Source organism: Phalaenopsis equestris, unplaced genomic scaffold (genome assembly GCF_001263595.1).
Source record: "Phalaenopsis equestris unplaced genomic scaffold, ASM126359v1 Scaffold000105, whole genome shotgun sequence".
In the NCBI taxonomy this organism is placed as follows: Eukaryota; Viridiplantae; Streptophyta; class Magnoliopsida; order Asparagales; family Orchidaceae; genus Phalaenopsis; species Phalaenopsis equestris.
The window spans coordinates 1,156,427-1,173,053 of record NW_018164547.1 but is presented as its reverse complement, the minus strand read 5'-3'; the positions used below and the strand labels follow the sequence as shown (position 1 = coordinate 1,173,053).

The following is a 16,627-nucleotide window of genomic DNA, read 5'->3' as shown; positions in this document are numbered from 1 at the left end:
GCCCACTTGACTTAAATACAGTTGGCATGGGTCATAGAGCAAGACATCAATAAATGAATAAACTTGTGAATGTGAATGGTTAGCCCCCATTGTTCTACTATATATACCACACAATTCTCATGTAGTTATCTATTTAAAAATTAAACATTCATATTTACATCCGTAACACACATCTTTAAAATTTTATAAAAACTATCACTATCACTAATCTTTTTAGGAGTGACAAAGCATTCATCTGCATTATTAGTAGATGAATCCGCTAAAAAAGGATTCATAAAAATTCATGTTCTCATAATAATCTACAGTTCTTCTAATATTAGTAGCTGTCCATTCAATATTAAAACAATTTTTTGGCTTCTCATAAAACATCAGAATTCTCATAAAGCTCATTGCACCAAACTACCAAAGTGAGTCACGAAGAAGTAAACCAATAATGAAAATAACGAGTTGAGCCAACAGCCAAAACAGTTAAAAGTAGATAAATAATAATAAATAAATGAAAAATAAAATTAAGTTTAGAACTTACTTGACAAAAGTACATTAAAATTCCTCCTAAATGCTATAAATCTTTTCGTCAAACGTTTATAAGTATAGTTGAATTTTAATGAAAATGTTGGAAATCATTATTGCTCAAACATAATACCCCACCAAAAGGGAATGATCAAGAAGTATCTGAATAAATCAGCATATCTGACATTATTAGAATTAAAAATTTAATGTTTAAATGCATCTCTAGTTGAATATGAAAATAATTGCAAGTGTCTAAAATTCAAAAATTGTAATTATAATGTAAATTCTTAGCAATGAAATGTCTTGTATAAAATAGACTTGGCTAAGTTGGTTTCATATGTGTGGTAGTTGATTATTAAGCTTTTTTTTATCAAGGATCTCTTGCTGAAAAGAAATAATGAAAATAAATATTGATATCTAGTATTGAAAATAAATAAAATACACTGGAAAGTAGAAAACGATATACTTAATGAAATGAGTATCATCAGTATCTTTGCATTTTTTATGTTGATCGAATCCAACTTGATGCACAAATCAATGCATTAACGATTTTAGTGGATATACTACTTCTGTAATAATCCAACACTTTACCGTCAGTATTAAAAAACAGATTATGAGGCAACAATGACTATATGTATTGATAGAATTATCTCGGGCTATAATTGACATTCGGGAATACTTTAATGTATTCATCTTCCACCAATCAAGCACATCAAGGTTCTCACTCGAGCACACAAATAATATCTCTTCAAGGTATATTTGTAAATCAGATTTCAATAATTTCATAACTCCAGAGGCTACAACAAAATCTTGGAACTTAAACATAGCGTCAAAATGACTTGAGGAACTCATAGGTTCACTTGCAGATGAAGTTCCCTCAATTGAAACATTGCAATCAACAACATAATCTACATATATTTCTCACAAGACATCTTAAACTATTTTAAGATTTTGTTCAATCTTATCATGTTAGTATATTTTTGACAATATGTAGCTAATAAATTTGAGTTTCAATCTAGGATCCAAAATTGATTCAATAGACTTTAGAAGATTACATTTCATTCAATATTTGTTGAATTTGATTTGCATATCATATAATCATCTTTTGATAATGATTCTTCTATTAAAATCTTCTTAACATGCATAATTGCAGGTAAAAATATATTTGAAGTTGAATATAGAGTGACATAGATCATCTTATTAACATTATTGAAAACTGAAAAAAACTTTATGATTTTCTCATATTTCACCCATTCTGAATCAGCAGACAGTCATTTGTAATTGTCATCTCTAATTGCATAGTGATGAAAAATATTGTGATAAATAAATGCGGACTCCAACATGTTGAACGTTGAGTTCCATCTACTAGAAACATCAATAAACAGTGACCTTGCAGTTGCAACTCTTAATTGTTTTGTCACTTCTATAAACTTATGCAATATTGTAGTGGATTTTTTAAATACTTTACCGACTTTTTGATTTTTTGGATAAGTTCGTGAATCTCTTTTAGTTCGTTTCGGATCATTATATAGAGGATATGTGTGCAACATCTTACATGAAAAAGAAAACCACGAAAATGCAGCTTTTCTCGTGATTGAAAATTGGTTTTTAAGGAACTACCTGTCACATCATTATTATTCTTATTATCTAATGTAATTGTGGAGATTTTGTTTTGGAGCTTCCACTCTAATAAATACTCACAAATAGCATCACAATTGTAAGTGTCCAGATGTGGAGACTCTAACTCAATAAAATTAATAATAACCTTCTCTAACGTCCATGTTTTGTCGATATAATGTGCAGTCAAACACATATATTCTATAGTCTGATTAGAGGTCCAACAATCTGCAATTAATTATATCATGTGAATATCTTTAAGACAAGATTTAAGCTTTTCTTTTTCACACTCGTAAACTTTCATACAATTATTTTAATTTGTGTTTCTTGAAATATTTTGAAAGTTAGGATTCAACATTTTCAACAATATATTGAACCAAATATGCTTAACCATCGTGAATGGATACTCATTTACAATTATCATCTTTGCAATCACATCTCTTATGAGTTGAGATCATAGAAAATAAAAAATCTGCTTCAGTGTCAGTTTTAAGAGGCAGGAAGTTCAATATCTTATCTCTTATTTGATAAGTCAATTAGTTGTTTACTCTTTTCATTTAACTTAGCACATTCCTTAATGTACCTAAGAAGTTATGAGGTTGTGTCTGACTTTGATTTGAAGATTTTTACCCCACAGCAAATGCATTGAACAAATGATACTTCACCCCTCTTGGAATTTGATTTAACATCAACAATTTGATTCTTGGAATTTGATTTAACATCAACAAAATATTCTCAAACAGATGATTTTTTCTTCTTTTCTTTCTTACATTGGATTTTAGTATTAGTGTTTTCAACAATCACTTCAACGGATTGAGAACTATCATTTTCCTTGAAATATTATATTGCAACTGACAATTGTTCACTAATTGATGCAGATTGAGAATGTAAAATATTTCCATATTTTCCAAGATAGAAATGATAGTTTTCAGCTCGTTGAAGTAACTGCTGGAGTCACTAGTACTGAAATTCAAGTTAAGAAAGACAGAAAAAAAATTATTTGTTTGAGATTATTTTTTAGTTGTTGAATCAAATTTCAAGGGGGTTGAAGTATTATTTGTTTAATGCATTTGTTGTAGGGTAAAATTCTCAAACCAAAGCCAGACAAAACTTCACAGTTTCTCAGGCACATTAAGAAACTAGTTGACACTTACACTTACAACTAGTTGACACTTACATTGCCTGAGAAACTTCACAGTTTCTCAGGCACATTAAGAAACTAGTTGACACTTACATTGACAAAACTAGTTAACACTTACATTGCGAGTAATAATGATGTGAAAGTTAGTTTCTTAAAAGTAAATTTTCAATCACGAGACGTACTGCACTTTCGTCATTTTTTTTTTCATGTAAGGTGTTGTGCATATATCCTCAATATAATGGTCCAAAACAAGCTAAAGAAGGTTCATAAAATTATTCAAAACATCAGAGAGTCGGTGAAGTATCTAAAAAAATCTCGTACAATGTTGCATAAGTTCATAGACGTGACAAAATAATTAGGAGTTGCAACTAAAAGGTCACTTTCCATTGATGTTTCTATTAGATGGAACTCAACTTTCAACATGTTGGAGTCCACATTTATTTATCACAATGTTTTTCATCACTATGCAATTAGAGATAGTAACTACAAATGGTTGAATGCTTATTCAGAATGGTTAAAATATGAGAAAATCATAATATTTCTTTCAGTTTTTAATAATGTTACAAAGATGATCTCTGTCACTCTATATCCTACTTCAGATATATTTTTATTTGCAGTTATGCATGTTAAAAAGATTTTAATAGAAGAATCATTGTCATAAGATGATTATATGAGAAATATGACTATGAGTATACAAATCAAATTCAACAAATATTGGGGGAAATATAATATTCTAATATCTATTGCAACAATTTTGGATCCTAGATTGAAACTCAAATTTATTAGCTACACATTGTCGAAGATATACTCGCATGATGAGATTTAACAAAATCTTAAAATAATTCAAGATGCCTTGTGGAAAATATATATTGTTTATGTTGTTAATTGCAATGTTTCAAATGAGGGGTTTTCGTCTGCAGTTGATCGTATGAGTTCCTCAAATCTTTTTGACGCTCTGTTTGGGTTTCAAGATTTTGTTGTAGCTTCTGGAGCTATGGATACATCGAAATCTGATTTGCAAGTATTTTTTGAGGTGAGATTATTTGTGTGCTCGAATGAGAACTTTGATGTGCTTGATTGGTGGAAGATGAATACATTAAAGTATCCCTGACTGTCAATTATTGCTCGAGATATTCTATCAATACATGTAACCACGGTTGTCTCAAAATCTATTTTTAGTATTGGCGGTAGGGTGTTGGATGATTACAAATGTTGTTTATCCACTAAAACCGTTAATGCATTGATTTGTGCATCAAGTTGGATTCGATCAGCTTAAAAAATTGCAAAGAAGCTTATGGTAATCATTTTAATTAAGTATACTATTTTTTACTTTCTAGTGTATTTTATTTATTCTCAATACTAGATATAATATTTATTTTATTATTTCTTTTCAGTAAGAGATCCTTAGTGAGGAAAACCAAATATTCAACTACCACACATATGAAACCAACTTAGTCATGTTTACTCTATAAAAGACCTTCCATTTCTAAGAATTTATATTATAATTGTAACTTTGAACTTTAAACACATGCTATTATTTTAATATTCAACTAAAGATACATTTAAACTTTAAATTTTTAATGCTAATAATGTCAGATATGTTGATTTATTCAGATACGTCTAGATCTTTTCTTTTTGATGGTGCATTTATATTTGAGCAATGATGATTTCCAATATTTTCATTAAAATTTAACTATATCTTTAAGTACTTGATGAAAAATATTTATATTATCTAGAATGGATTTTAATGTACTTTTTTCAGGTTAGTTTTGAGCTCAATTTCATTTTCATTTATTTATTTTTATTTCTCTACCTTTAACTGTTTTGGTTGTTGGCTCAACTCGCCATTTTCATTTTTGGTTTTACTTCGTGGTGACTCGCTTTGGTAATTTGGTACAATGAGCTTTTTATAAGAATCTGATGTTTATGAGAAGCAAAAAGATTTGTTTTAGTGTTGGAAGGAGGGCTGTAGATTATTATGAGAACGTGAATTTTTCTAAATCCTTTTTGAGCGAATTATTCTATTGATAATGCAGATGAATACTTTGTCACTTCTAAAAAGGTTAGTGATAGTGACATTTTCTATGAAATTTTAAAGCAATGTGTGTTACAGATGTAAATAGGAATATTTGGTTTTTAGATATGTAACTACATGGGAATTATGTGGTATGTATAGTAGGACAGTGAGGACTAACCATTCACAAGTTTTTTTATTTGTTGACGGCTTGCCCTGCGGCCCATGCCAACTGTATTTCAATCAAGTAGAACCAATGAAGAATTATTTTTCTATCTCAAAATAGGAAGCCATCGTAGTTCTTTTTATTTGAAATTCAGTTCATTGAGTGTGTTTTTAGCTGTTGGCAGTTTTCTTGTACCCATTTCACTTATTTGTAGGAATTCAGTTTGGGTAGGAACGTTATACTTGTTATTCATACTCTTGGGGTGGTATTTGGGGATGTTGGAACTAGCCTTCTGCACACCTTTGATGTTATATTTAATAAATATATTATATCTAATAAGGAAGATGTTCTTGAGCACTCTCTTTAGTTCTGCACAATTTGATGATGATACCACTTTGATACCACTGGTGAAGTATTATTAAAGTATTAGTCATGAATCAGAGATTTGTTATATTGCAATTTGTTTGTATTCATGTATATGCAGAATTAGAGGAAAGTTGATATCAACAAAGTTTCAATTTTTTACCGTTACTTGGATTACTCTTGTCATGGCTACTGCAAGTCTGCAACAGGCTTGAGTGCAATTACTTTTTTCTTCGTGGAATTAGAGCCTGAATGAGACAGGTGTTTACAATGGTTTGGCTGTTGGAGTTAATGCTGACTGATAGCCTTGATTTGGTGCAAAAAGGGCAGAGCTATGATGGTTGCAATTTGGTGGTTATCAACATTATAAGTGGAACAATTTTTATTTTATTTTGTAATAAGGTATTTATCCGTGTTTTTTGTTTCTTTTTATTTATGAGAAATTTTCATACATAGTACTTTGGTGTTTTAAACCTAATTTGTCATTGATGCTCTAAGCTTTTGAAGAGAACGATTGAGTTTTTTTTTTTTTTTTTTTTTATATCAAAAGCTTCATCACCAGGGCTCGAGAGATCCATGAAAATTAAGGAACGACTTGAAGCTTTTGTACTAATAAAAAAGTTATTATGTGTAGTGTTAAAAACAATTGATTTACCCAATAATTGTGCTTCACAGAGTTTGTGATACACCAAACTTATGTTATGTGAAAGCTTAAGAATTGTGATTGTAGATAAATATTTTAAAGATTAAAGGTGATAATTTCAATGTTTTTTTCAATTCATTCTTATCTGATATTGGCTTTTAGATAACATTCATGTTTGCAATGGTTTGGTTGCTAGAGTTATGTTGGCTGATAGTTTTGATTTGATGCAGGAAGGGTAGAGCTATGATGGTGGTTTTGTTGATCTCACGACTCTTCTTCTTTTTCTTCTAATTGTCTTATTTATTATTGTGCATCTACTTTATGCAACTTGAGGATTTTTATATTTATCTACGCGTTCAACTTCCGTAAAAAAGAAAAGAAGCAATGAGCCCGACAAAGCATCACCTGGAACTCTGGAAGTCCTGAACGCACTCGATGTGGCTAAAACCTAAAGAACACTTGAAACTTTCTTTGAAATTGAGGATTAATAGGACTGAATAAATGTATTGTTGAACTGTGTCAAGTATTGTAAATTCAGTTGTTTGAATGTATTGAATTAAGATTATTTGACCTTTATGAGGATAGCTTACCATAAGTGTAATCACATAGATCAATTTGACCTTTATGAGGATAGCTTACCACCTTGTGAAGCGATTCCTCTGCATCTATTTCTGCACTAGGGAGTGCTATTGGGGCTTCCCCTTTTGGGTGGACCTCCCTAAAAAACGTTTCAGGTTAGAAAACCAGGCAAAAAGTTATTTTGAATCAATATCAAAATCAAATATAAATAATTGAGCTTGGTGAATATTGATTTTGATGCTAAAATTTTAATGCCTTTTTTTAATGAAATATTCAATATCAGTGCAATCAATATGAAGATTTTTTGGTTAATTAATCATCTTGAAATTTTGATATATATTTAACTGCAGATAAGTTTTTTTTTTTATTGTAGAATGTTTGATTTGATTTGGATTTCCATCTTCCTAAAGTAAATATAATTTGTTTTTTTTTTCCTTGTAAATTTATTTTTTTAAGGATACCACATAGCTTATAGTCAAAGCTTCGGTTTCAACTATATTTTAGAACTGTCAGGATTAGTTTGGTTAAAGCAAAGGAAATTTTTAACTCTCAGTTTAATCGTTCATACAGTGATTTTAAATAATTGTCTTAGGAGGTGGATTCTTTATGTTTATATATATATTAAAAAGGAAATCGATATTTAGCAGAGGTCCAAATATCAATTTTTTATGTGCTTTTTGGCTCTAGGATGAGAGCCCGCGCTATAAATATATATATATATTAAAAAGAAAATCTATATTTGTTAGAAGCCTAAATATCAATTTTTCATGTGTGTTTTGGCTCCAGGATGAGAGTCCGCGCCATGTGCCTAACATTTCAAAGCCCCCGCGCCACGGTGGGATCAAACCCTTGACCTGAGGGGACTTATAGTGACCCCGCCACCAGCAGGCTAAGGCTTGTGGCACTATATATATATATATATATATATCTGTTTTTATGTGTAAATAGCCTCTTGCACATTGCATTGTGTTTAATGCTTTCAAAGCATTGATTTAACTAAAAGACTCTTTTGTAGGTCATCTGATTGAAATTTTTATTTTTATGGGTTCTATAGTGGTAATTGGTATGGTTACTAAAGTCTCCTTCCAGTACGCAACAGTTAAAGTTCAGTATGATTATATGTTACTGTAATGACATCATTAGCTTCTTTGTGCTACCAAACTTGCTTTGCTTGGTCTCCAGCATGGATCTCTTGCTAGCAATAAATTCAGTTTTGTTCATAATCAAGCTGCGCATACCATTTGAAGCCCAACTATAGCATCACACGAAACCACTGACTGCCCCATGAGTATCAATCCAGATACCATAAGTCAGAATGTTAACAGAAACCATTGAAACCAAACATAAATATTAGAATTAGAAAGTACTACTCATATAAAGATTATGATCATTAATTTGTCTAAACCACAACTACTGAATTAAAAAAAAAAAACAATATAAACCTACTGATAGAATCAAATAAATAACAAATTAAACAAACTAACAGTATCAAATTAATATTGCTCAAATTATAGCTTGATAATTCAACTTTCAGTGAGAATAAACATGCAGATTTCTCAGCAGCTTCTGCAAACTGGATTTGTTTCTTATTGCGGCTCTAAACAAAGAAGACTTAATGAGCTATACCCAATGGAAGGCCAGCGATAGTCTTGGGCTATTATTGTTGTTTTTGTTTCCGCTAACATAAATTTCTGTATATCAAATAACAATGCTCTAGCTGTTCATCATTTGTGTGTTATTTTAAATATATCAAGTCTAATTCCTTGAACCCCTGCCCTCATTGTTTATTAGAAGTTCATGTTACCGCACTTCCATCTTTTTTATGCTAATTCCTCAACATATCTCATTTTTCTGTCTTTCTGTTCATCGTAGGCACGCCGAGGCCTAAAATGCCAGCACCCCCTGGATTTTCAGTACCAAACAAAGGACCACCTCCGGGATTTTCCTCGCAAGAAAGATATGAAAACAGTCATAAGTCGGCGACTTCAGGTTTCATTCTTTCACGTAGTCTAACACTACAAATTTTGGTATGCATGCCTGGACTCATCAATTCATTTATGTTTTTCTTTGTAGAGAATCTATTTCAGGGCAGTACACCAAATCCATTCAATTTGAATGCCGGTGATGTCGAGTTTATTGATCCTGCAATACTAGCAGTGGGAAAAAACTTACTCCCTCTCGAAGCTAATGATTCAGGTTTCGGTTTGACTTCTAACGCCGCTTCACAGTTTCGCACTACAGAAAGCAATAATATACAGCCATTGATGCAGTATTCTATCTCAGCTTTTAAAGACCAAAGATTTTCTAATAATAATAATATAGTAGGTGGATTGTCAACCATGAATGATGTATATTTCTCTTCTAGATTTCCTGCGCAGTTCCACAACCCAAGCCATTTGCCATTCACACAGCCCCAATTAAGAACTTCAACCATCTTAAATAACCAGTCGCGCGATTTGTGGAATGTATTGAATGACAGGGAAATGGGGATGACTGAAATTGTTCAAAATGAGAGATTTGGACATGATAGTTATATTATTCCTGGGAAAGAGGAACATAGTTTCAGGTTATCGAGTTCTAATTATCTATACAGTAGACCATATGGAATGTAATGATGTTCATGGAAAGAGGATTCATCCCATCTATTCCTAGACCACAAATCTCAAGTAACAAAACTCCTGAGGCAGTTTTCCTGACAAGCTGATCTGGATTACCTACATGAATGAAATGTGATGATATTATTTGTCAAAACTGTAATAAGTTCTGCTTGTGGTTCCGGTTTGCTCTATAAAATGTGAGTGTTAATTTTGCATCTTTGTAATTAGAATTAAAATCAAAGATTATAGAAGTGTTTGGAGTATCTCATATTGTGTAATTTAGTTCTACTTGATGGCCTGGTTGGTATTCTAAGTTGTGTTGTTGGATTGCTATTCTTGTTTTTTTTTCTTGGGCATTTACATACAGACCACCCAATTGATGTATATTTACGTATGGAACACCTAGACTTTACTTTTTTAGATTTATACCACCCAAAGCTTTCATATCACATAAAAAATGCCATCATTTTAATTTTTATCTGGTGGAATAAACTTTTCATGCATAGGAAAGGTGGCTCGCATGTACCGATTGAGTGGTGTGTATGTAAATCTTTCTTATTTTCTTTTAAACTAAAATCTTTGCTGGTCACCGTTGAAAATTACAAAACTTGTTTTCGCGAGGGGGGAAGTATTGCGGCGGAATGGGCTTTGAATCTTTGGATTTGTGTCGAGATTAGTGCAGATTTCGGGTGCGTATATGTCCATTTTTTCTTGCTAAACATCACTTCTAGAAAATGGCATATCTAAAGAGAAAAATTTGCGTACGTAAGACGTACGCAACGCTGCATACGTCACTGTTATGCAGAGGATGTTGGGGGTTATATCTGCGTTATGTTCTTTGTAATCTACCTGTAACCTACAAATATTTGAAAATAGAAGCGTGGAATTTATTATAAGGTACATAGAGGTTATAGAAGCGAGTTCATTTAATGTGTTCTAAATCAAACTGAACGCATGTTCTAGGCTTGTTTGGGTTGTGATGAATTTATAATTTCTAATGAGAATGAATTTAGTGAAGAATTTGTTAGATTTTTTAATCTGTTATTAGTGGACATATATGTGCAATTTAAGCGTCAGTGGCCAATAAGTTTTTATAATGTACTTCTAATGTATGATTCGTACTTTTTTATTGAAAAGACACTTGTAGTGGTCTGGATGTAAAATTTTAAGTTTTAAGGGGTTGATATGTTAATATACAGCAATTGAGTGGTTGGTGTATAATTATCTCTTAGAAATAACAGTAGATGGATCATATTATGGGCAAATTAGAACTGCATGATTGTACTATTTTGTATGCATTTTCTTGTTATACAGAAATGAAACAAAATAAATAAATAATATCTCTGCAATTTAAATTATTTGTATTTGTTGAATCTTCATTTATTTGTGGATTCACACTATCAAAGAAAGATATAGAAAATATTTGTTGAATAAGATAATCGAAGATCTTATGAGCCGTCTAACTTCACACCTTGAATCAAGTCCTAGGGATTTTGTGTATATATATTTAGTTCTTCGATTTGCTTATTCGTTTGACGATAAAACTGCTGAAAGGAAAAGAAAATTAAAGTCTATATTGATATACAAAATAAATATCAAAAAAATTATATGATTTTTATAAAACCCTCTTAAGTTTTGCCAGTCATATCTCTATAAATAAAGAGTGAGGGGTGATCGTTGGATCACTTTTACTCTTTGAGTCTTTCTCTTCTTCACTGAGTTAGTTTTCTCCTTTTAGGCTTCACTTTTTTTTTGATGGATAATATATTGAAAAAGAAGGTCACCATCTCGATGTCCAAACTCATCGAGGGGTTGTTCATAAAATGAAACAAAAGGGAATGTGAGCTCTAGAAAAGAAGAAGAAATTTGATGCTTCAAAGGAATGGATGGTAGTTCCTCGAGAGAAGCCCATTGAAGACTTAGGCTGTTGATCTATTTATTCCTATGAAAGGCTGTGTCAGTAGTTCCTATGAAAGAGCTACAAATTTTGAATTCATCTTTTGGCGAGCTGAAGGGGGTGGGTAGCTTGTCTATGCTTTCACAAATCATGTACGAGTTAGAAGAGATAAGAAAGATTTACAAAAACTTATAGAGATGAGCATTAATGATTATAATAAACTTATAATTTTTTTTTACAGCCTATTTCAAGTTAAGCGAGACCAGCACACTAAAAGGGATAAAGTGGGTGGGCTGAATTTGAATGAAGCACACACCTTTATAGAGGGGCAAATTGATCCTTCAAGGAGGAAGTCGAGCAGCGAACTCTCAAATAAATTGCCTCACCATCAACCGAAAGAGCTTGATTTTATGATTATGTGTGAGAACTAGCCATCCAAAGGTATTTCTCTCATTACATGTTCTTGATGTTTGGTGAGGTGAAGTCTTGATGCCTTATCACTTCCTTGACATGATTTTTTCTCCAGAAAGTTATGGTTATTCCCCTAACATCGATCTTTGTGCCATTGCAAACAGATTTATACACCAAGGAGGTAAGGAGAATAGAGGAGTTCGCCGTAGGATTAAACGATCTAAGTTTGTCTACTGTGGATGGCCAGGCTGAACTCAAGAACAATTAGTCATATTGAAGGCCTAAATGACCAAATTAAAAGACACATGAGAAAAGCTAAAGAAGGAGATGGCCAACTTGAACAACAAGTCCTCTTACTTCAAAGATTTGTGGAATTTATCCACTCAACCCAGTTTAAGGTGGGCGGTGAATTCGTGTTAAAGCAACTCATTTGAAATTATTCAAATTCTTTTAGAAGCTACCTCAGATCCCTATTTCAAACGTTTTTTTTCTTTCATGTGAGTTAGAGCATCCGCCCATAGTGGAATTAGCGAGTTTTTTTATATTAGTTGTAATGATAAAAGGACTTTATGAATAAATAAATATTTTATTTGATTTCTCAGTTGATATTAATTTGATAGCTTTAATTTTCCTATATTATATTGGCGTAAAATTCAAAATATAAAGATGTATTTTAACATTTTCACCCTTGGATTGATTTTCCTTTTGCATTGCAAAAGTTCATAGAAACTCATTTGTCCCTTGTAAAAAACCTTTAGTTCACCATCAATCTCTAGCTCACTATTCTCTTTTTCTTAATTTGTGATGGCTAGCACACTTCTCGCCAACAACAAAACATATTTGGATTCTGAGTTATCCGAACAATCCAAATACCCGATGAGGAGAAAGATTTGGCGTAGAATAAGTTTAGGTTAGACTCGTTGATCGAACATCATGAGGAAAAGAAAAGAAAGTTCCCAAACACCATAAATTAAGGTAAATTCCTTTTAAATTATGAACAATGTAGATAGGGGCTACACCATTTTCTCTGCTGAGAATCGATCAACATCTTCAAACTTTATGGCATCATCGAACTATAGGTCTTGTCAAACTCGCAGTGGGTATCATCACCTTGATATTATATATGAGGAAGATAAAAAATTCTTGGTCTATTGGGTTATTCATCTGCCTCTTCACCCTTAAGGTGTATAAAAGGATTGAGATCAAACTATCTAGCCTGGAGAGTAAAATTAAAGACTAGAAGAAGTACATTTATGTCTCATGCAAGAACAGTTGGGCATATATGACTTAGCCTCAACCATCTTCGCTAGAAAAAATTGTGATGGTGATGACTTCGAATGATGAGAATTATGCTTCAATGAAGAAGGTGGATTTATAAGTGAACTCCTTCATAGAGTTTAGTTTTGCAGTGAGAACTTTTGCTTGTAATTCAACTATCTAATTATTTGTTCGTATGTTTTTTTTTACTTAATGTGATGAGGCAAGTTCCCCATGTTTTAGTGTTTTAGTCATTCATCTTCTCCTTAAGAGTCTGTTTTATGTTGATCCATTATTGGAGATTGAAGTCACCGTGGACTAAGTCATTGCTGGTGAGGTGCGTAACAAGTTGAGCTAATATTGATTCTCTTAGTTCAACTTCAAGGCAAACTTCTCCAAAATGAGTCTTGTTTACATTCTTAGCATGATGGAGCTAAGATAAGAGGGGAAGAGCTCACCACATTAAGTAAGTTGTCATTCCCTTACATGTACTCTATATCAACTATGGAGGTAGTCTTCCAAAAGAAAGACACCAACGAGCTTATAATAATCAAGATGAGGACTTCTTCTTACGTCGTTGAGAAATAGAGGCGGGTCAATGATAAATGTTTAAAAGTATCTTAAGTTAGGTCTATTTATAGTGCATATTTGTTCTATTTCATATGTTTCTATGATATTTATTTATGATTTATGGTAGAAATGCAACATGATAAGTCAACTTGAAGAAAAGCAAAAATAGCATGTGGCACCCTAATGTTACACTTTTAGCATCTCAATACTATAGCAAGAGTTCCACAACACTATGGTGTGCAAAAAAAAGAGAACAATTTTGAGAATTTGGCACCCATGCACCATCATTCAGTGCCCCAATGCAAGTCTTTCAACATCTAAGTGCCATGCTTACAATTTTGTAGTGCCAGAACTTGTAAAAGATTGATAAAAAAACCCAAGAGCTTGGCACCACCATGTTGAAAGCCAACTCCTCTATGGCCATAGCAGTGCTATGATGCTACATTATGTCGTCGCGGTGCTACCTCCCAACCATAGGTGGTTTCCCTTGTAGCCTTGACAACTTCTTCAGCAATTTGAGAGGAAACTCTATAAACAGGGCAATTTGTAAGAGCAAGAGAAGTTTTTTTGCAGGGGTGTGTGAGTGGTATAAGTGTGTGGAGTGAAAGTGTGTGTGAGAAGAGTGATTTGGTGAGAATGTAGTGAATGAAAAGGGAATTAAGAAGCACCTTTTGGAATGAGCAATTTGACAAAACATGAGGATCTTGTGAGCTTCTCATCATTGGTGTTTTCTTTTCTCTCATTTTCTTACAAATAATTATAGAATTATAACCCTTTGTTCTATATTTGTGAGTGTGAGTTGTAACTAAATATTGACTATTTTGAATTTGTATTTTGTTTATGGTTTTAATAAATCCATGTTGATGTGTTGTGTTGTAATAAAAATTAGTTGATGTGTTACACTTTTTCCCTTATTTTACTTACAATGCCACTAATTTTTTTGTTAAAATAATCATGATCTAGAGATTTTGACAAAAAATCTAGTGAAACTATTAGGTTAACACACATTTTTTTTATAGAATAGAATATTGAGCATAGGAAAGCATAATCCTTAGATGAATATGAAATCTTGGGAGTTTCTACAAGATTTAGGAAACTTAACCATAGTATGAAACTCCAACACTCCTTGAGTCTCGATAAAGATTAAGGAGTAGATAGTCCCCAATTATCAACACAAGTTATAACACTTGGGGTATTTTAACTAGATCTAATTTGCTAATTAAAAAAAAAATTCCATTAAAACTAAAAACTAAAAAAAAACTAGTATACATTTCATTTTAAAACTTTCAATTACTAACTTGAACTTACAATCATTGAATAAAACTCAATGCCTATTAGAATAGAACTTGGTATAACATAAGAGTTAATGTTGTTCCTTACAACAAAATTGATATTCTAACTTTAATCTTTGTAGTACTTGATCGATAATTGCACTTTTATTAAATGTGTGTTATTTGCATAATAGAACAGTCTATTAATAGCCAAGAAAGCCTTTAATAAAAGGGGAGAAGAGGAAGTCGAACCCTCAACCTACATAGGTTGATGCCAAATAGAAAGAGAAGAAAGTTAAGGAGTCCATAAAATTCAAGAGGAAAAAGATCACCGATAGACGAGAAGCATGGAAATCATTAAAGCTCCAAATGAAGATGATGAACCTACCCCTTAGAAAACGAAGGCTAGTTGCTAGGCTGACAAGCCTTCGATCAAGAAGATTTTAGTCAAGAAGAAGAAGAGCGGGGACATTCTATGCTAGGAAAAGGATAATTTATTTGCTCAAATTGATATTTTCATTGATTGATACAAGGAGTCAAAGGGGGCACACACTTTAGATTATCATCTTAGACCGGCCATCAGTTCATCTTTGCTAGACAAGATGATCTATATGATGGACCTAAGAACTCAAATGTTTATTGCTTTGTCGGTAAATACAGCAATGTTGCAGTTCTCTTAGTTTATAATGAGGTCCTACATAAGGGTTTACAACAACAAAAACATATGCAAAATTATTGAAGGGCTGAGAAGTTTCAGCCATATCTGACAAATTTATTTTTCACGAAAAAAAAAGAAATTTAAGTACATACCTCATAATTCTTATGTCTTCACACATATAACACAGACTTCATACTTATATTTATACCACTTTTGTGTTATAAACCTAAACATAACATTTTTCATTTCACTTTTAAAATGTAAATATGGTATTTCTGATGTGATGTTAAATTTTAGTGTTGTGAGTGTAAATATGAAGGTTTAAGTGATAGATATATAAGCACATAAGGATTGTATGGCATGTGTGTAAATGCCCCCAAAATAAAATTTTTATGGTACATCTTCCAACAAAATTTAACATTTCACATTTTCATTTTTACAAGAGAAGTACAAATATAGTTGAACACATTATTTCATTGTTGGACATTAGTATCATTTAAAAAGGTTGGTTGTTTTTTAAAACCAAAGGAAAAATTACATAAAGATGATTATCCCATCTTATTATTGGAAACATAACCTCCTTCAGTAAGTTTCAAAGGCAATTCGTCATCTAGTTTATAAGAGCTTAAAAGTGCTAAAAAAACTCTTACGCATTACCAAATAAGAGATAGGTGCATTGTGAGTCACTATGACATTTTCTATTTCTAGTTCAATGGGATATGTTGATTAAAAAATATCTAGAAACTATAAATGCCCAAGCTTTGCTAACTTATCATTTTTGAGAAAGATATTTTGAGCATGAACTTGGCCTACAACAATAAAAACATATGCAAAATTATTGACATTTTTTTGATACTCAAATCATCTTAAAGAACAATGAATCAAATTTAATTATTCATCATCCTAAAATCACTTGAGATCGATGTCAACATC

The 16,627-nt window shown here is 31.9% G+C and overlaps 1 protein-coding gene across 3 annotated transcripts in view; it reads left to right on the top strand.

The window, feature by feature from the left end:
- The window catches only part of LOC110020616, a 36,714-nt gene extending 26,821 nt beyond the window's left edge, over positions 1-9,893 (top strand). For all 3 annotated transcript variants that reach the window (XM_020718771.1, XM_020718772.1, XM_020718773.1), the window contains 2 exons: positions 8,906-9,022; positions 9,107-9,893. In XM_020718771.1, the coding sequence (XP_020574430.1) occupies positions 8,906-9,022; positions 9,107-9,645 (656 nt within the window). In that variant the 3' untranslated portion in view covers positions 9,646-9,893. The remainder of the gene's footprint in view (positions 1-8,905; positions 9,023-9,106) is intronic.
- Positions 9,894-16,627: the final 6,734 nt, after the last annotated feature.